The following is a 14,421-nucleotide window of genomic DNA, read 5'->3' on the forward strand; positions in this document are numbered from 1 at the left end:
CTACCGTATATTGTGGCAGAGGGGGTAGAGCTACTATGCTCAGTCTGGAGGATGTCTTGTCTATGGCTGTAGCGTAATATGACGTCTTTGTGGCGGCTAAAGGGTCTTCTTGAATACATTCCACGGGGAAGACGGGGATCACGCCATCCTCGAAACGTCGGAAGTAAATCTTAAAACTTAAATACGCGATTAAGGGCATTTTCACTTAACTGTGCACCTTTAACGGCCGGTTAGCAATCGTTACAAAACTGACGGTCAATGTCAAACCCCATACATTTTGTCAGGAATGTAAAGGTTACACGTTACTGAAACACGACTTAAGTCGCGCTTTAAAGTACAAGTTAAATGAAAATGCCCTTAAGTCCCGTTGTACAATTTAATAATGTGTAAAAATCGTGAAGGTTTGACATTTCTACCTGAGGTTCGGGAGGCTAGAGTGTATTACAGTTCAGTACCTGTATAATATCCCCCAAATCTCTCGCCACATTCCCTATATAATCGGTGGTGGTGAACAGCAGCGGCTGGTCGAACTCCCACCTCGCCCCTTTCCCACTCATCTCGATCTGTTGTCTCGTCTCCTTGTATAGGGAATGCCACATTTCCATTATTTTCTGACCGGCGCGGGAGACGCTGAGCACTTCCTCGTTGGATTTACTGCATGGTGAATAGTTTTTAGAATTACACTAACGCTAAATTAGCGAAAACCTAGTTTAATAACTAACTAACTATTTTGGCTCAGCGTTCAAAGAGAATCTTGGCCTCCGAAAGGAGAGCGTGCCACCTGTCCCGATCCTACGCAACTTCCTGCTAGTTACTGACGCGAAGCTGAAGCAGATCCGCTGGCACACTGTCTTCCCAGCGATACCTGGGCCGACCCACCGGACGGCTACCAGTCGGTCGTCCTAAGAACGCCCTCTTGACAGCCCGATCCTCTCCCATTCTGAGTAGGTGAGCGAACCAGCGAAGTCTGTGGGCTTTCGTTTCGCCGACGATATTGTAGTTTAATAATTTGTTCAAATGACATTCATATAGACGATAATGCACCACAAATAATTAAAGTAATGACACAGCTCAATATGACCTATAATATATAAAATTGATAACAAGCGCACTGGAAAATCTCAGAGCGATATTATTATATCTCCAATAACTATTTGTGGCACGCGTACCTACATTTATCTAACTATACAACATAAATCTGTTTTGCAGAACATGGAACGTTTCCATGTTAGAACTTGAGCAGCCACGATGCGACATTATTTTGATGCATTTATTTATCTTGTGGCCTGAATCGGAGATATATTAGTTCATGCACGGGGCCTATACTGAACCCTCAACTTTCTAAAGCCTATATTATTGCATAGGTACTTACTCAAACAATTTATGAACGTTCAGGAATCTCTCCAGCTTATTGCTAAGAGCCCAGGATATCCTGGAAAGCAGCGGCACCATGGTGTCATCGTCCCTGTACCCCTTGGAAAGCACCCACATCATGAAGATGCTTTCCACTAGTTCTGGCAGCACTTCTATCACTTGGGTGAGGGGAGAGTCGTCTTCTATCACCTAGAAAGTATTTTATATAGAGAAGTACTGAAAGCTACATCAGGCGGTCTAGCACAAGTTGCGTTCTCGCGCGCGAGTCCATACTTGAAGTCGCGCTAGATGTATGGAGTCGCGCGCGAGAACGCAACTAATGCTAGACCGACTGTTTAAAATTTTATAAACTATTAAAAGTTAAGAAATTGTTAAACTTTTGTGTTAAAACCTTACTTCAGAAAAAGTACTTTTTCGGAAAAAATACAAACAGGATACATTTTCTTATGGCAAAAAACTTACGAATAATTTGATCTACCGCTGCATACCTATCAACATATTTCAATTATCTTTGCCAGATCGTTTGTTAAAAAGATGTAGCGCTCCAAGAAGCAGGTCTACATCGAGCTCAGAGCTCAGAAGAGATGATAAAATGTAATATCGGTGGCGTTTTTCTTATGAGTCTAGTACTTACATTAAAGAACCTCATTAAAGTCGACAAGAATTTCAGGTTGTCTCCCGCCAGGTTGTATTGCTCAAGCAAATTCTCTTTATAGCGCATGAAACTCTGTAAGTATAATAAAAAATGTAATGTACGTTTTAAGGCCAGCGCAAACCGGCGGAGCGCAGCGCAGATCACTTTAAAATTATCAATGTATTTTCTTCCCTATTTCAACTACCTTCAGGTATAAATTTAAATGCTTTGAGACCGACCTCGGAGCATCACGGAGGATTGTTACTCCGCGGCATCGAGGAGCACGCTAGAGGATACCGCGGCGGTAGGTGCCGGCATGCCGCGGCATCCCCCTGCATGCGCCGAGGCCTCCCGAGTGCGCCGGAGTAGCGCCGGGACGGCGGGGGAGAACTCGTGGACACTAGTTACTAATCCCTTGTGATAAAGTACACGTGGCGGCATGCCGCGGCATTCCCCGGCCTGCGCCGAACTGCTCCTTGGTGCGCCGGCCGCCAGCGCCCGGGCTGGCGGACGCTCGCGGTATCGCGGGGGATTTTACCTCGCCGGTGTGCGCTGCGCGGCGTAAATCCTCCTCGGTGATCTGTGCTGCGCTCCGCCGGTTTGCGGTGGCCTTTAATCTAAAGACTGTCAGTGTGGCGAAGATCGGCATATAACATTTATTGCAGGGAAGACCGTCATAGGGCACAAACTCTTGTATTTAATATACCTATGACGCAGTCAGAAAGGAAGAGCTTCACTCCTTGTGCTTTAAATACCTTCTGTAAGTGGACTCTGTATGTGTACAACCGCAAGAGTTAAAAGCGACGAAAGAGCTTGTAGAGGTCTTCCCTTATAGACGGTCTTCTCCACATTGACCTTACATAATTATGTAGTAGTAGTAGTAAACTCTTTATTGTACAAAAAGACATATTAAAAATAACATACAATTAGTAAGAAGTACAAAGGCGACCTTATCCCTTTGAGGGATCTCTTCCAGTTAACCTTTGAGTATGTATTTCAGTAACAGTAATATAAAACCGTATTTACATCCAATGCCTTAGGCTTTGCCTTGTGCAGCAGCGCCATTATCTTGACCACCATCGGCTGTTTCAGTTGCTCCACCAGCAGCGACAAATCTGCGTCTCTTTCTCGCCAGTACCTGTATTCGGCTACCGGCCCATCTCCTTGCCTAGTCTGAAAATTTTATGTATTTTAAGTACTATGGTTAAAGTCAGATTACACGATAGTTTTCGGACTTCTTGGGAATCCTTTTTCATGCCGAGAACTCTTATAGCCGGAGAGCTAGCCACGGAAATAGGTATGCAATTTATAGAGTAACGAAATCCCTCTAATTAGTATGCCATACTATCATTATTAATTAATCCGGGCGCCTGGCAGCTGTCTAGCGGTGGGTGTGGGAGTGGATGGGCAACAAAGTGGTTGTAAAATCAATTGAAGGTGTGCAATTTATAGAGCTCTGTGTTTGGTGTGATATAATAGCTAATTATATATCTAATTCAAATATAACAATGCCAGGCGTTTTATTTGGGGGAAAAGTAGTGCCAGGTGATGAAAATACACAATCACTTGTGCGCCTGCAGGAAGATCACGAGCAAATTGCACCTGACTCACAATCTATGCGTAAAGCAATTGTGAGAGATTGATTAATAATGATAGTATGGCATACTAACTAGAGGGATTTCGTTACTCTATAAATTGCATACCTATTTCCGTGGCTAGCTCTTAGACTATTAAAAGTTGTGGTGCTTTACATTACGCCGAGTTTGTCAAAAAATTACTTAAAAGCATAACACTCTACCCAATTTTAAGGAACCCTTAAGAGCGTCAAATTGTTTGTTGTGTAAATACAGTGCTTAGTACTGATGTGCATGTGCCGTTGGAAAGTTTCAAAAATTGTGTTACTTCTTTATACAATTTTGTAGGTAGGTAGGAATCGAAATTTTCTGTTTTCTGTGATGTTTTACTGAAATTTCCGGGAACTTTCTCAACGTTTTGATAAAATTCTGCAACTTGCACATCTGGGGGCAAGACAATCGTTTGCAGAAAACGAAACGAAACGCTTTTGTCTCTCTATCACTCTCCGTATGAGTGCGATAGAGAAAAATCGTTTTGTTTCGGTTCTCTGCGAACGATTGACGTCTTGACTAAGCCTCCTGTACTACTTAGTGCCTGCTTAGTGTAAGTTGGACTCGCTCAGTAATGCATGCTAATTATAAAATGTCATAATGTGTTGAAAAGATGTGTCCCGCCGAGTTTGTTGCCGATCCCATATTGGGATACCCTCCTCCAATTGAGAGGGATTTAAGTGTTCTCGAGGCAGAGGTGTAGGGTTGGAGCCGGTGTAACTTTATTTGACGTTTATAAGCGCATTGTAATATTATGCTTAATTTATATTTAAAAAAAATTGAACCTTTTTTTTTAATGGTTTAGTAATAATCAAATACTTACCTACTTATAATACTTACTTACTTATAATAGATGTAAGATGTATAGAAATATGTTTGAAAATTGTGACTTGTAATGCCTTATTACCAATAAATTATGTCTATGTCTATGTCTATGTCTACCTTTCCCAAGCAAGCCTTGATGGTCTCATCGATGTGGTTCGCCCACATGTTGACAGCCTCTTGGAGCTGTTTCACAAACTCCTCGTCTTTCAGGTCCGGGATCACTGGTTCCTCTTGCAGAGCTGGTATCACCGGCATGGGGAGGTGGATCTCGCCCTCGATGTGCTCTGTGGTCCTGGAAATAAAGGCGATATTAGATGTAGCTAGCTATGTTTTCTTTTTGTCTGTTATTTTCTTGATCCGTTATATTAACTAACTAACTAACTAACTATTTTGGCTCAGCGATCCAAAGAGAATCTTGGCCTCCGAAACGAGAGCGTGCCAACTTCCTGCCAGTTACTGACGCGAAGCTGAAGCAGATCCGCCGCCACACTATCTTCCCAGCGATACCTGGGCCGACCCACCGGACGGCTACCAGTCGGTCGTCCCAAGAACGCCCTCTTGACAGCCCGATCCTCTCCCATTCTGAGTAGGTGACCGAACCAGCGAAGTCTGTGCGCTTTCGTTTCGCCGACGATATTGGGTTCGGCCACTAGCTCCTCGATCTCGGCATTTTTCCGGATCCTCCAGGTGCCGTCATCTCTATGAATAGGTCCCAGGATCTTGCGAAAAACTTTTCTCTCTGCTACCAGGAGCTGACTTTCTTCTTTTAGTGTTAGGGACCAGGCCTCACAGCCATACATTAGGATAGGTCGTATAACGGTTTTATATATCCGTAACTTTGTATGTTTGCTGAGAAGCCCGGACACCAATACTTTGTGGAGAGCTGCACTGCACCGCAGGGCATACGCATCCAAAACGCCTATAAATAAATACTTACAAATAATTTTCGTACCTTCACACTTGTTTTACTTCGGTTGTTTACATGAGACTTAAGCCTTTTCTTAGACGTCGTGTTCTTTCACTAGCCATAATATATCTAGTTTTTTTGACAGTGTTATCTGACATCCAAGCCAAAAAGTAATGGAACCTCAAAACTCCAAAAATTTGAATTTGCTAACAAAAGCTGGTATTTTGTTAGCTACAGCCGGGCTAGCACATGATTGGTGCGACAGTATCTCGCGGCGAGATAGACTATTACCCGTCCCTCTTTTGTTAATATAGTTAGAGTAGTATAGATAATATTCGAATTGAGTTGCTATACAAATTAAGCGAGTAAGAACAAAGACATGCGGTTACCAGTCAACGATTCCGATGAGGTCTGCTATATCATTCGTAACTTCGTCGGCTGCAGTCTTGCCCTGGGTTGGTAAGTGATCACCTTCCTCGTCAATCTAAACAAAAGTTTTTGGCAAAAATTTCATTTTTGGTACCAGCTTTTATTTCTCCAGGTAACTATGCTCATCGCGACAATTCTAACAACCCCAAACACAATTAGTTCGCGTTGTTTTATCACAGAGTTCTCATGGGCACCTTCTGTCTCCATCATCAGATCAGCTCCATCATAATAGTGCAATCACAGATCATAGGTGCAATATTATTCGATTACATATGTATGGAAAATTATAGCTCACACCAACGACCAGTGAAACCTGTGTCGAAACGTCGGTAAATCAAGGTAATTGGATAAAATTCGCGTTAGACCCGACTATAAATGTGAGTTAATTATAGCTCAATCAGAAATCGGGAAGTTGGTTAAATTTCCCAGATTTAATCCACACTAACTAACAGGGTAAGTTAAATAAAAGTTTGTAATATACGCCAATATGTTTATAAAATAATTTTGGTAACTCTAAAAACTCACAGCTTTCTTTTTTACTTCCCATTGTCTGATTGAGGTAAAATATGTTATGTTATGTAAAATATGTTTCTGAAACTGGTATGATTGATGATACAGTAGAATCCCGGACAAAAGAATGAGCTTATAATAATTTGCTTAGATCTCGAGGTGTGTAAAGTCAAGAATACTTACCGTAACAAAATTTGATTTAGTAGAACGTGTAGAAACTACACCTGATACGGCGCGCATACTTTTGATTCTGAAAGAACAAATAGGTACTTACTTACATAGTTGGCTAAAATAAAGTCTACTATTTTTTCAGGATCTACTTTATTATCTATGAAGTCAGCAATTTTTTAAAGAAGTCTCACATACATTTATTTCAAATATTTGGAACGATGAAAGCGATGAATCGAAAATTCTTAAGACAAAATAGGCATATATTTACCTCTTCTCTGCATTTTCGCCTCTTGCTATGTTTGACATCCTGCGATAGTCTGAAGGGCGAAGGTAGTTCACCTAGTTGCGAAAAAAATTGGTTTGGATATTATATGGAAATCTTAAAATTAAATTCTAAATTGGCCAAGAAATAAATGAGTATAGTTATCATACTATACGGGTACCTACTAAGAGGACGATTCACTTCCAACTAATGCATTATCCTGAATTCCTGATTCAACCACTAACATGCGTATTTAATACGATTCCGTGTTTAAAAAAAAATATCCTGTAGGTAGGTACTTACCCTGATTAGAACCGTCATTATTTATTTATTCCCGGTATATCTCATAGCCGCCCAGATGCCTATAAACCATTTTGAAGTTCTACCGGAAATACCCCAATGCAAACACAGCACAAATTACAAAGTTAGTGATATTGCATTGTTTTATCACCGGACCAGGTTGATTCTATTATTCCAGTCCACGTGGACAGTTCCATTCTATTTTCTCTCATGGTTTTGGTAATTTCTCATTTATGGACGGGTAAAGGACAAACTTGGTACTAAATAGGAACCAACATTACCTGTGTTGCTCCTTCGTCAGTCTCCCTATCCCCGTGTCCCCCTGCGAACGACACTTGGCGAGTCAGTGGAGCCCCATCGTCGTCCTCATCCACCACGGAGATATCTCAGAACTGCCTCTTGTATAGGAACCAACATTACCTGTGTAGCTCCTTCGTCAGTCTCCCTATCCCCATGTCCCCCTGCGAAGGACACTTGGCGAGTCAGTGGAGCCCCATCGTCGTCCTCATCCACCACGGAGATATCTCGGAACTGCCTCTTGAATAGGAACCAACATTACCTGTGTAGCTCCTTCGTCAGTCTCCCTATCCCCGTGTCCCCCTGCGAAGGACACTTGGCGAGTCAATGGAGCCCCATCGTCGTCCTCATCCACGACGGAGATATCTCGGAACTGCCTCTTGAATAGCGGTATGAACGACTGAAACAACCATAAAACAAAACCTCCTAAGGCCCAAGGTCCACCTATAGTACTTCTTCAGCTCGATGAAATTTAAACCATAATCAATTGGAACAGAGTTGCATTTCTTTTGTTTGGTCAAATTTTCAAACAATTAAAAATCAACTCTATTCCCTGCACTATAGGTTCAAATTTCAGTGGCAAATTTTGGATTTTTTCATGACCCTTACGAGGTTAAAGTTACTTTCTTCTTTTCCTAACCTTAATCCCATCATTTTTGAACTGGTTTGAACCGGTTTTGATACTTTTAAAAACATGACTTTGATATTATATAGATTTTGATATTATTTTTGAGGGTACTTTCAATTAACAATTTAGGCAAAAGTATCGTTATTTATGGAATGGGGAGTCAAATATAAGAATGGATATTGTATAACAAATCCATTTATACCCAAATTTCAATTGCTTATCGTAAAAAAAGCGTACTTGGAACCTAAAATGCTCTAGTGCAGAAACATTTTCTGCACACATTTTCGAACAACAATGATTTTATTTTTTTGAAGGAGGGCCTTCAAAAAAATAAAATCAACACCGTTACAAGTTGTTAAATCTCAGGCTCCAGAGGGCCTACCGCGAACCACGTTCGACGTGTTGCCTCCCTGTCACACTTACGTACGAATTTACAAGTGAGAAAGAGAGGCAACCCGTCGAACATGGTTCGCGGTAGACCCTCAGGCTCCAGTTCTTTCGGATCGACTTTCGATGAGACCAGATCGATTCACGAAAGAGGACACGAATGAAATGAATGAAACTTTCATTATATGAGTGACCTGTATCGGTATACAGCCAGAGCCGTCAGAGCCACCATTTCATTGGGTAATGTGATAGGTACATACAGACATTTTCATTCAATCATTCGTTCCATTCGTGGCAGCTCTTGTAAATCAACTTGTACATCAGTTGCCCTCATATATCGTAGCGGCCGAGGTGCTCAAAAATATCTAAACACGCACCCTAACTCCTTGACAATAAAGGCGTGTTCAGATATTTGCGAACACCTTGGCTGCTCCGCTATATTTGATGGTGACTGTACGTACCTCTTTTAAAGAGGTAAAAAAAGCACTGGTTGCCTAGCGGTAAGAGCGTGCGACTTTCAATCCGGAGGTCGCGGGTTCAACCCCCGGCTCGTACCAATGAGTTTTTCGGAACTTATGTACGTAATATGATTTGATATTTACCAGTTGCTTTTCGGTGAAGGAAAACATCGTGAGGAAACCGGACTAATTCCAATAAGGCCTAAATTCCCCTCTGGGTTGGAAGGTCAGATGGCAGTCGCTTTCGTAAAAACTAGTGCCTACGTCAATTCTTGGGATTAGTTGTCAAGCGGACCCTAGGCTCCCATGAGCCGTGGCAAAATGCCGGGATAACGCGAGGAAGAAGAAGACTGTACGTACCTCTTTTAACTGCAATCCCAAGCTCATAAGAACTTTCCCCGACAGTATTCCAACTAGAAACTTGTCAGGCATAGAGGCCATTGTGATCTGCGGGGTCTCGGCCAGGGGTATTCCATGAGGGGCCAGCCTCACGAAGTATATGTAGCGGCATTTTCGGTTTGACACTTGTGAGGTGAACTCGCCGAAAATTGGCACGAGCTTAGGGTACTTGATGATGCGGGGCACTGGTCTCTGTTGAAGGAGAATGGATGAATGTATTTGTAGTTCATATTTTCAGTTCTTTTTAGTTCCATGACGACAAGAATGTGATGTTAGGTTAGAGCTGGAATTAGTGGATTGAAATGACTTACGGCGCGATTCGGGAAATGAATTAGAGATTCACTAGATATGAAATAGTCAAGATATGTGACGTTCCACGGCAAAAGGTACCTTATGGCGGCTGGCTTAACGCCGCTCCAATATTATTGCGGCGCTATGCGATGTAAGCGCCAGCCGCCATAAGGTACCTTGTGTCGTAGAACGTCACGTATGTTTACTATTTCATATCTAGTGAATCTCTAATTCATTTCCCGAATGGCGCCGTTAATCTTTTCATTACATATTTAACTTTAAATGTTGATATGTAAAAGTAGGTTAGGTATCAACTAAGATTCATTCATTAACATTCATTCATCAATTCAGTATGACAAAAAAGGATCTTACAATAATTGTGTAATATTCAATAGTTCCGTCGATTTCCGGATCTATGTCTTCGGGTGCTGAAAAAATATTTCAAGTAAGTAAATATTCACCCCCTTATTTATAGACGTTTACTAAAGTTGACAAACCGATAATAATCGTTTGTCCCTTTCCGACGTATTGGTATGATGGAAAGGGACAAACGATTATTATCGGCTTGTCAACTTTAATAAACGTTTATGAATAGTATGATGTAGTAGTAGAGAACGTTTATGAGTATGGGGTTCTTCAAAAAAGGAGTATACAGGTTTTTAAAAGGTCGGCAACGCGCTTGTAACACCTCTGGAGTTGCAGGCGTCCATAGGCTACGGTGACTGCTTACCATCAGGCGGGCCGTAAGCTTGTTTGCCACCGATGTGGTATAAAAAAAAATGAATAAGGGGGTTAGACTATGACCAACTTGGGTACGGTGACATATGTCACCTTCATACAATTTATAACCATAAAATGCACAGTCTCACCAAATTTACGGTACCCAGGCTGTTTGAAAAATACTATTTAAAAACTAGTTGAACATATTTTTTTAATATTACATACTTTGATCATTTCTCCAACTTACGTGGCGGGAAGTAGTACGAATCCTCTGCTTTCAACGGCATCTCTTCCTCTATGAGTGTGAGGTCCGATCCCTCTGTCTCGCTCTCTTCTATGCCGGCCACTGCCGTGTTGTCGATATCTATACGTACATTCATATTTAGAGTTTCTCAAAGGACTGTCTCATTTCAAACATAGACAGAGAGAATCATAATACTATCTTTGTCTTACACTAGTACTAGCACCCAAAAGAAAAGGATGAGTATAGTTTTTTGTCGTTATTTACTGACAAATTTGGTTTGACCAACTGTAAATAATTAGTCACAATAATTTAAAGTAGGTAAGTTTTTAGTTTTAAGAACATGGTTCAGCACTTTAAAGAGTTAAGTTTTTTTTTTAAATAACAAGCCAACTTCACAAAACAGTTTAAAAAACCAACGTAATATTTTTTTATCTTACCATCTCCAGTCTCTGCCTCAGCAAGACCTGAAAATATATGGTAGAGTGTAACGTACCTACAGTTGTCAAACCGGACGTCGGACGTTCCATCTGACGGCCTGACCACGACATTGCGCGACTGGCTTCGGCTAAGGCGACAATTTATGGTTGTCGCCTTAGCCGAAGCCAGTCGCGAAATGTTGTGGTCAGGCTCCAATATCACCACGGTGACAGGTGCGACAATTGTAAAACATCACTGTTGCTGACGTCACAGGCATCCATGGGCTACTGTTACCGCTTACCATCGGGCGGGCCGTATTCCTGTTTGCCACCATCATTGTTTTATTAAAAAAAACTTTATTATATCAGAAAAAAACAGATATTTCTCTTGCTAAGTTTATGACAATTGTCACAAGAAACACTACAATTGTCACGAAATTCCGACATATAACTCATTACCTGTCAAGAATTACCTACAATTCTTCTAAATCTTGACAATTGTCAGAAACCTCGCAAAAGAAATATCTGTTTTTTTCCGATATAATAAAGATTTTTTAAATAATACAATGATGGTGGCAAACAGGAATACGGCCCGCCCGATGGTAAGTGGTAACCGTAGCCCATAGATGCCTGTGACGTCAGCAACAGTGATTTTACAATTGTCGCACCTGTCACCGTGGTGAAATTGGGGCCAGGCCGTTAAGTTCCAACTGAGGCTTGAATTCAAGGTCATGAATTACGTGAAGTTGGAATTTCCATCGTCATGTTATAGTAATAATCAAGTTACCCGAGAAATTTTTGACCGAAGCGTAGCGAAGGTCTACGTTTTGACTCGGGCATTTTGCTTTCGTATTTCCAGATGTTCTCCTCTACAGGTAACAATTCTCAACCGATTCTCGTGAAATTTTGTGACCAGATTCTATGATTAAATAAAATGTTGTTGTCGATCCGGTTTTCGAAATTTTTTCAAAATGGCGGAGTCGTGATAGCTCGCGTCTAGACAAATATTCGTATCAATATCATTAGAGTTTTTTCTTTTTGAGATATGTTTACAGAGTAAATGGCAAAAAATGCAGAAAATTAGTATCCCTGGCTTAGGCGATATTTAAAGACATTTAGTTTTTACTCGTTTATGTTCTGTTTTACCTTTCATGCTTTTAGAGGCTTGAGCTCTAAGGCTCCTGACACTCCTAAGGCTCTTCATACTCTTGAGACTTTTCATGCTGATAGTGTCGAGCTTGTCAGTCGAAGCCAAAGGGGCTGCTGCTGGCTCTGGCACTGGCACTGGCACTGTTTCCTTCTTACCCTTCCCTTTCTTCTTCGGCGGCGGGGGCGGTGGAGGCGGTGGAGGGGGGATTAGTCCTGATAGGAAACATGAATCGGTTACCTATAGGAAACAGTGCGCTAACTGGTTATCAGTTGCGGTAAATCAACAGTGGGATAGACTGTTTTTATTGTTGTTAAGACAAGTGTAAGGATGAGTAAAGATCGAGCAGCCAAAAGGGCCTACTTGGGTCGACCAACTGGACGCCGTCCTGTTCGTCAGCCTAAATATCGTTGGACAGATAGAGTGGGGGCAGATCTCCGTAGGATCGGCGTCGGCGAAAGCTGGCGTGATACCGCTTTGGACCGAACAAAGCGGCATGCTCTTGTGTTGGAGGCCAAGACTAATTTTGGGTCATCGCGTCAGCCAAGTAAGTAGTAGCAGTAAGTGTAATTTTGCTTTTTTAAAACAGTTAGAAGTGAGCAAGATGGTGAAAGTCTATGGATGTTACAAAGTGTATGAAAATTGGTAATAAAAATATTGGATCAATTTTTTTTCTCCTATGATTAGGATCGAAAGAGCTCTTTATTCTGAGTAGAAAAAAATAAAAAGTACTAAATCTGAAAAAAGTGTATAGTCTGTGGGGAAAGAGAAGAGTCGTCAAATACATTCTACGACTCTTCTCTTTCCGCACAGACTCTAGTGTACAACTTTTAATAAAATGGTCACATTTATGTGACGATCCAACTTACTCCATTCAGTAAACTCCTTGTCCTCATGAATGAGCTTGTCCACAAGAATCTTCGTGATGAGAAACGTCTTTTTATCCAACCCCAGCTCCGTGGGCCCGATCGGCGCTGCGATAAACTTGGAAAACTTCTCCGTGAGCCCCGGCTCATCGAACATGTTATAGAACAGGTCCTCATCGGTGAGACCCATGAACGAGGTGATGCGGTCCTTGATCCACAGAGCTCGAGGGTCGGTTCTGATGTCGATCGGGTCGACGGTGTCGTCCACGCCCAAAGATTGCATCGTGAGCGTGCTGGGCTCTTTGGCCCTGCAAGAAATGCGGATTGGGGATGGATTTACCGTAAAATTGCTCAACGTTAGGTACCCATTTTGTGCAATTTTGCCTGTAAAGTTCTGGGAATTACAGGTAAATATCACCAAAAGAAAAAGGTAACTTTCGTTTTGGAAATGGACAATATCGATTCCCAAAAAAAATATGAGAAGTTTCCGAAATACCATGTAGAAATTTCCCAATTTTGTAAAGTTTCCATAGAAGAACCATAAGAACCATATGACTGTGGCTTATATAAATGACGATTTCATTAAAAACTTACCTGCCATGTGATAACATTGCGGGACGCTAAAATATCTGTATCATCACTGGATTCTCCCAATGTTCCTGACAACTGTCTCCACCAGTAGAGTGGAAGCTAAATATAAATAATCCTAAGCCATACGCATAATAGACTAACGTTTATTAATTATTATATTTATCGACTAAACAAGAATTGAAACAATCGTAAACAGTGACGGACGGAAATAAAAACATAAACAAGTGGCCATGGCAACCGTTGTTATGACAGCGGTGAGGTTTGCCACATGGAGGGTAGAGGCAAGTTAGAGGTATAAAGCAAATAATATAATACTAATAGAAGGTAAGCGATCTTGACATGTCTTTTTATTAAAAATCACCATTGAAAAATAAGTCACAGCAAATACGATGTTTTACATTATTTTGCTTTCATAAGTAATATAAACTAATTTGTTAAAGGATTTTTCAATATTTTTTAATAAAAAAGACACGTCAAGATTATTTACCTTCTTTCTAATGCTAAAAAAACGAACTTATAGTAGTGATTGAATACTCTTTGGAGGTAGTTTGCCATAACAGGGGGATCGGACCAAAGAGTATAGTAAGTATCGGAATGGCAGGTCAAATCAATAAAGTCCAACGTCTAAACCAAAGAGTATAATAATATATGTATAGTAAAAGAGAGCCAACTCGCGAGTAAATGTCAAAAAACGTCGACACTAACGCTCCTAGCGGATTTTTGTTACAAACCTTTACGTATGTGTGCGTGGTACACACATGCATAGTAATAAAGACTATGGCGCCTTTTTTGAACTACAATGAGGGTTCCATTCTTTCACCTTCTTGCAAAGCAATCACGTAAAAAATGAATACACCTCATTGTAGTGCACTGTACACGGTCAAGGAAAAAGGCGCCAATATATTATGTACTATAATACCTATTCATTCAGTGACGATTT

General features: G+C 41.2%; 1 protein-coding gene across 1 annotated transcript in view; it reads right to left on the minus strand.

Moving 5' to 3' along the window:
- LOC134798055 (dynein axonemal heavy chain 10) overlaps nt 1–13,218 on the minus strand; it is a 133,980-nt gene extending 120,762 nt beyond the window's left edge. Inside the window, exons 1-14 of the mRNA XM_063770382.1 lie at nt 12,894–13,218; nt 12,024–12,239; nt 10,465–10,581; nt 9,870–9,925; nt 9,168–9,398; nt 7,597–7,734; nt 6,744–6,814; nt 6,488–6,554; nt 5,755–5,849; nt 4,576–4,750; nt 3,035–3,181; nt 2,009–2,101; nt 1,373–1,563; nt 456–654 (exon numbers count right to left, since the gene is read on the minus strand). Of these exons, the coding sequence (XP_063626452.1) occupies nt 456–654; nt 1,373–1,563; nt 2,009–2,101; nt 3,035–3,181; nt 4,576–4,750; nt 5,755–5,849; nt 6,488–6,554; nt 6,744–6,814; nt 7,597–7,734; nt 9,168–9,398; nt 9,870–9,925; nt 10,465–10,581; nt 12,024–12,239; nt 12,894–13,173 (2,076 nt within the window). The 5' untranslated portion in view covers nt 13,174–13,218. The remainder of the gene's footprint in view (nt 1–455; nt 655–1,372; nt 1,564–2,008; nt 2,102–3,034; nt 3,182–4,575; nt 4,751–5,754; nt 5,850–6,487; nt 6,555–6,743; nt 6,815–7,596; nt 7,735–9,167; nt 9,399–9,869; nt 9,926–10,464; nt 10,582–12,023; nt 12,240–12,893) is intronic.
- Nucleotides 13,219–14,421: the final 1,203 nt, after the last annotated feature.

Source organism: Cydia splendana, chromosome 16 (assembly GCF_910591565.1).
Source record: "Cydia splendana chromosome 16, ilCydSple1.2, whole genome shotgun sequence".
In the NCBI taxonomy this organism is placed as follows: Eukaryota; Metazoa; Arthropoda; class Insecta; order Lepidoptera; family Tortricidae; genus Cydia; species Cydia splendana.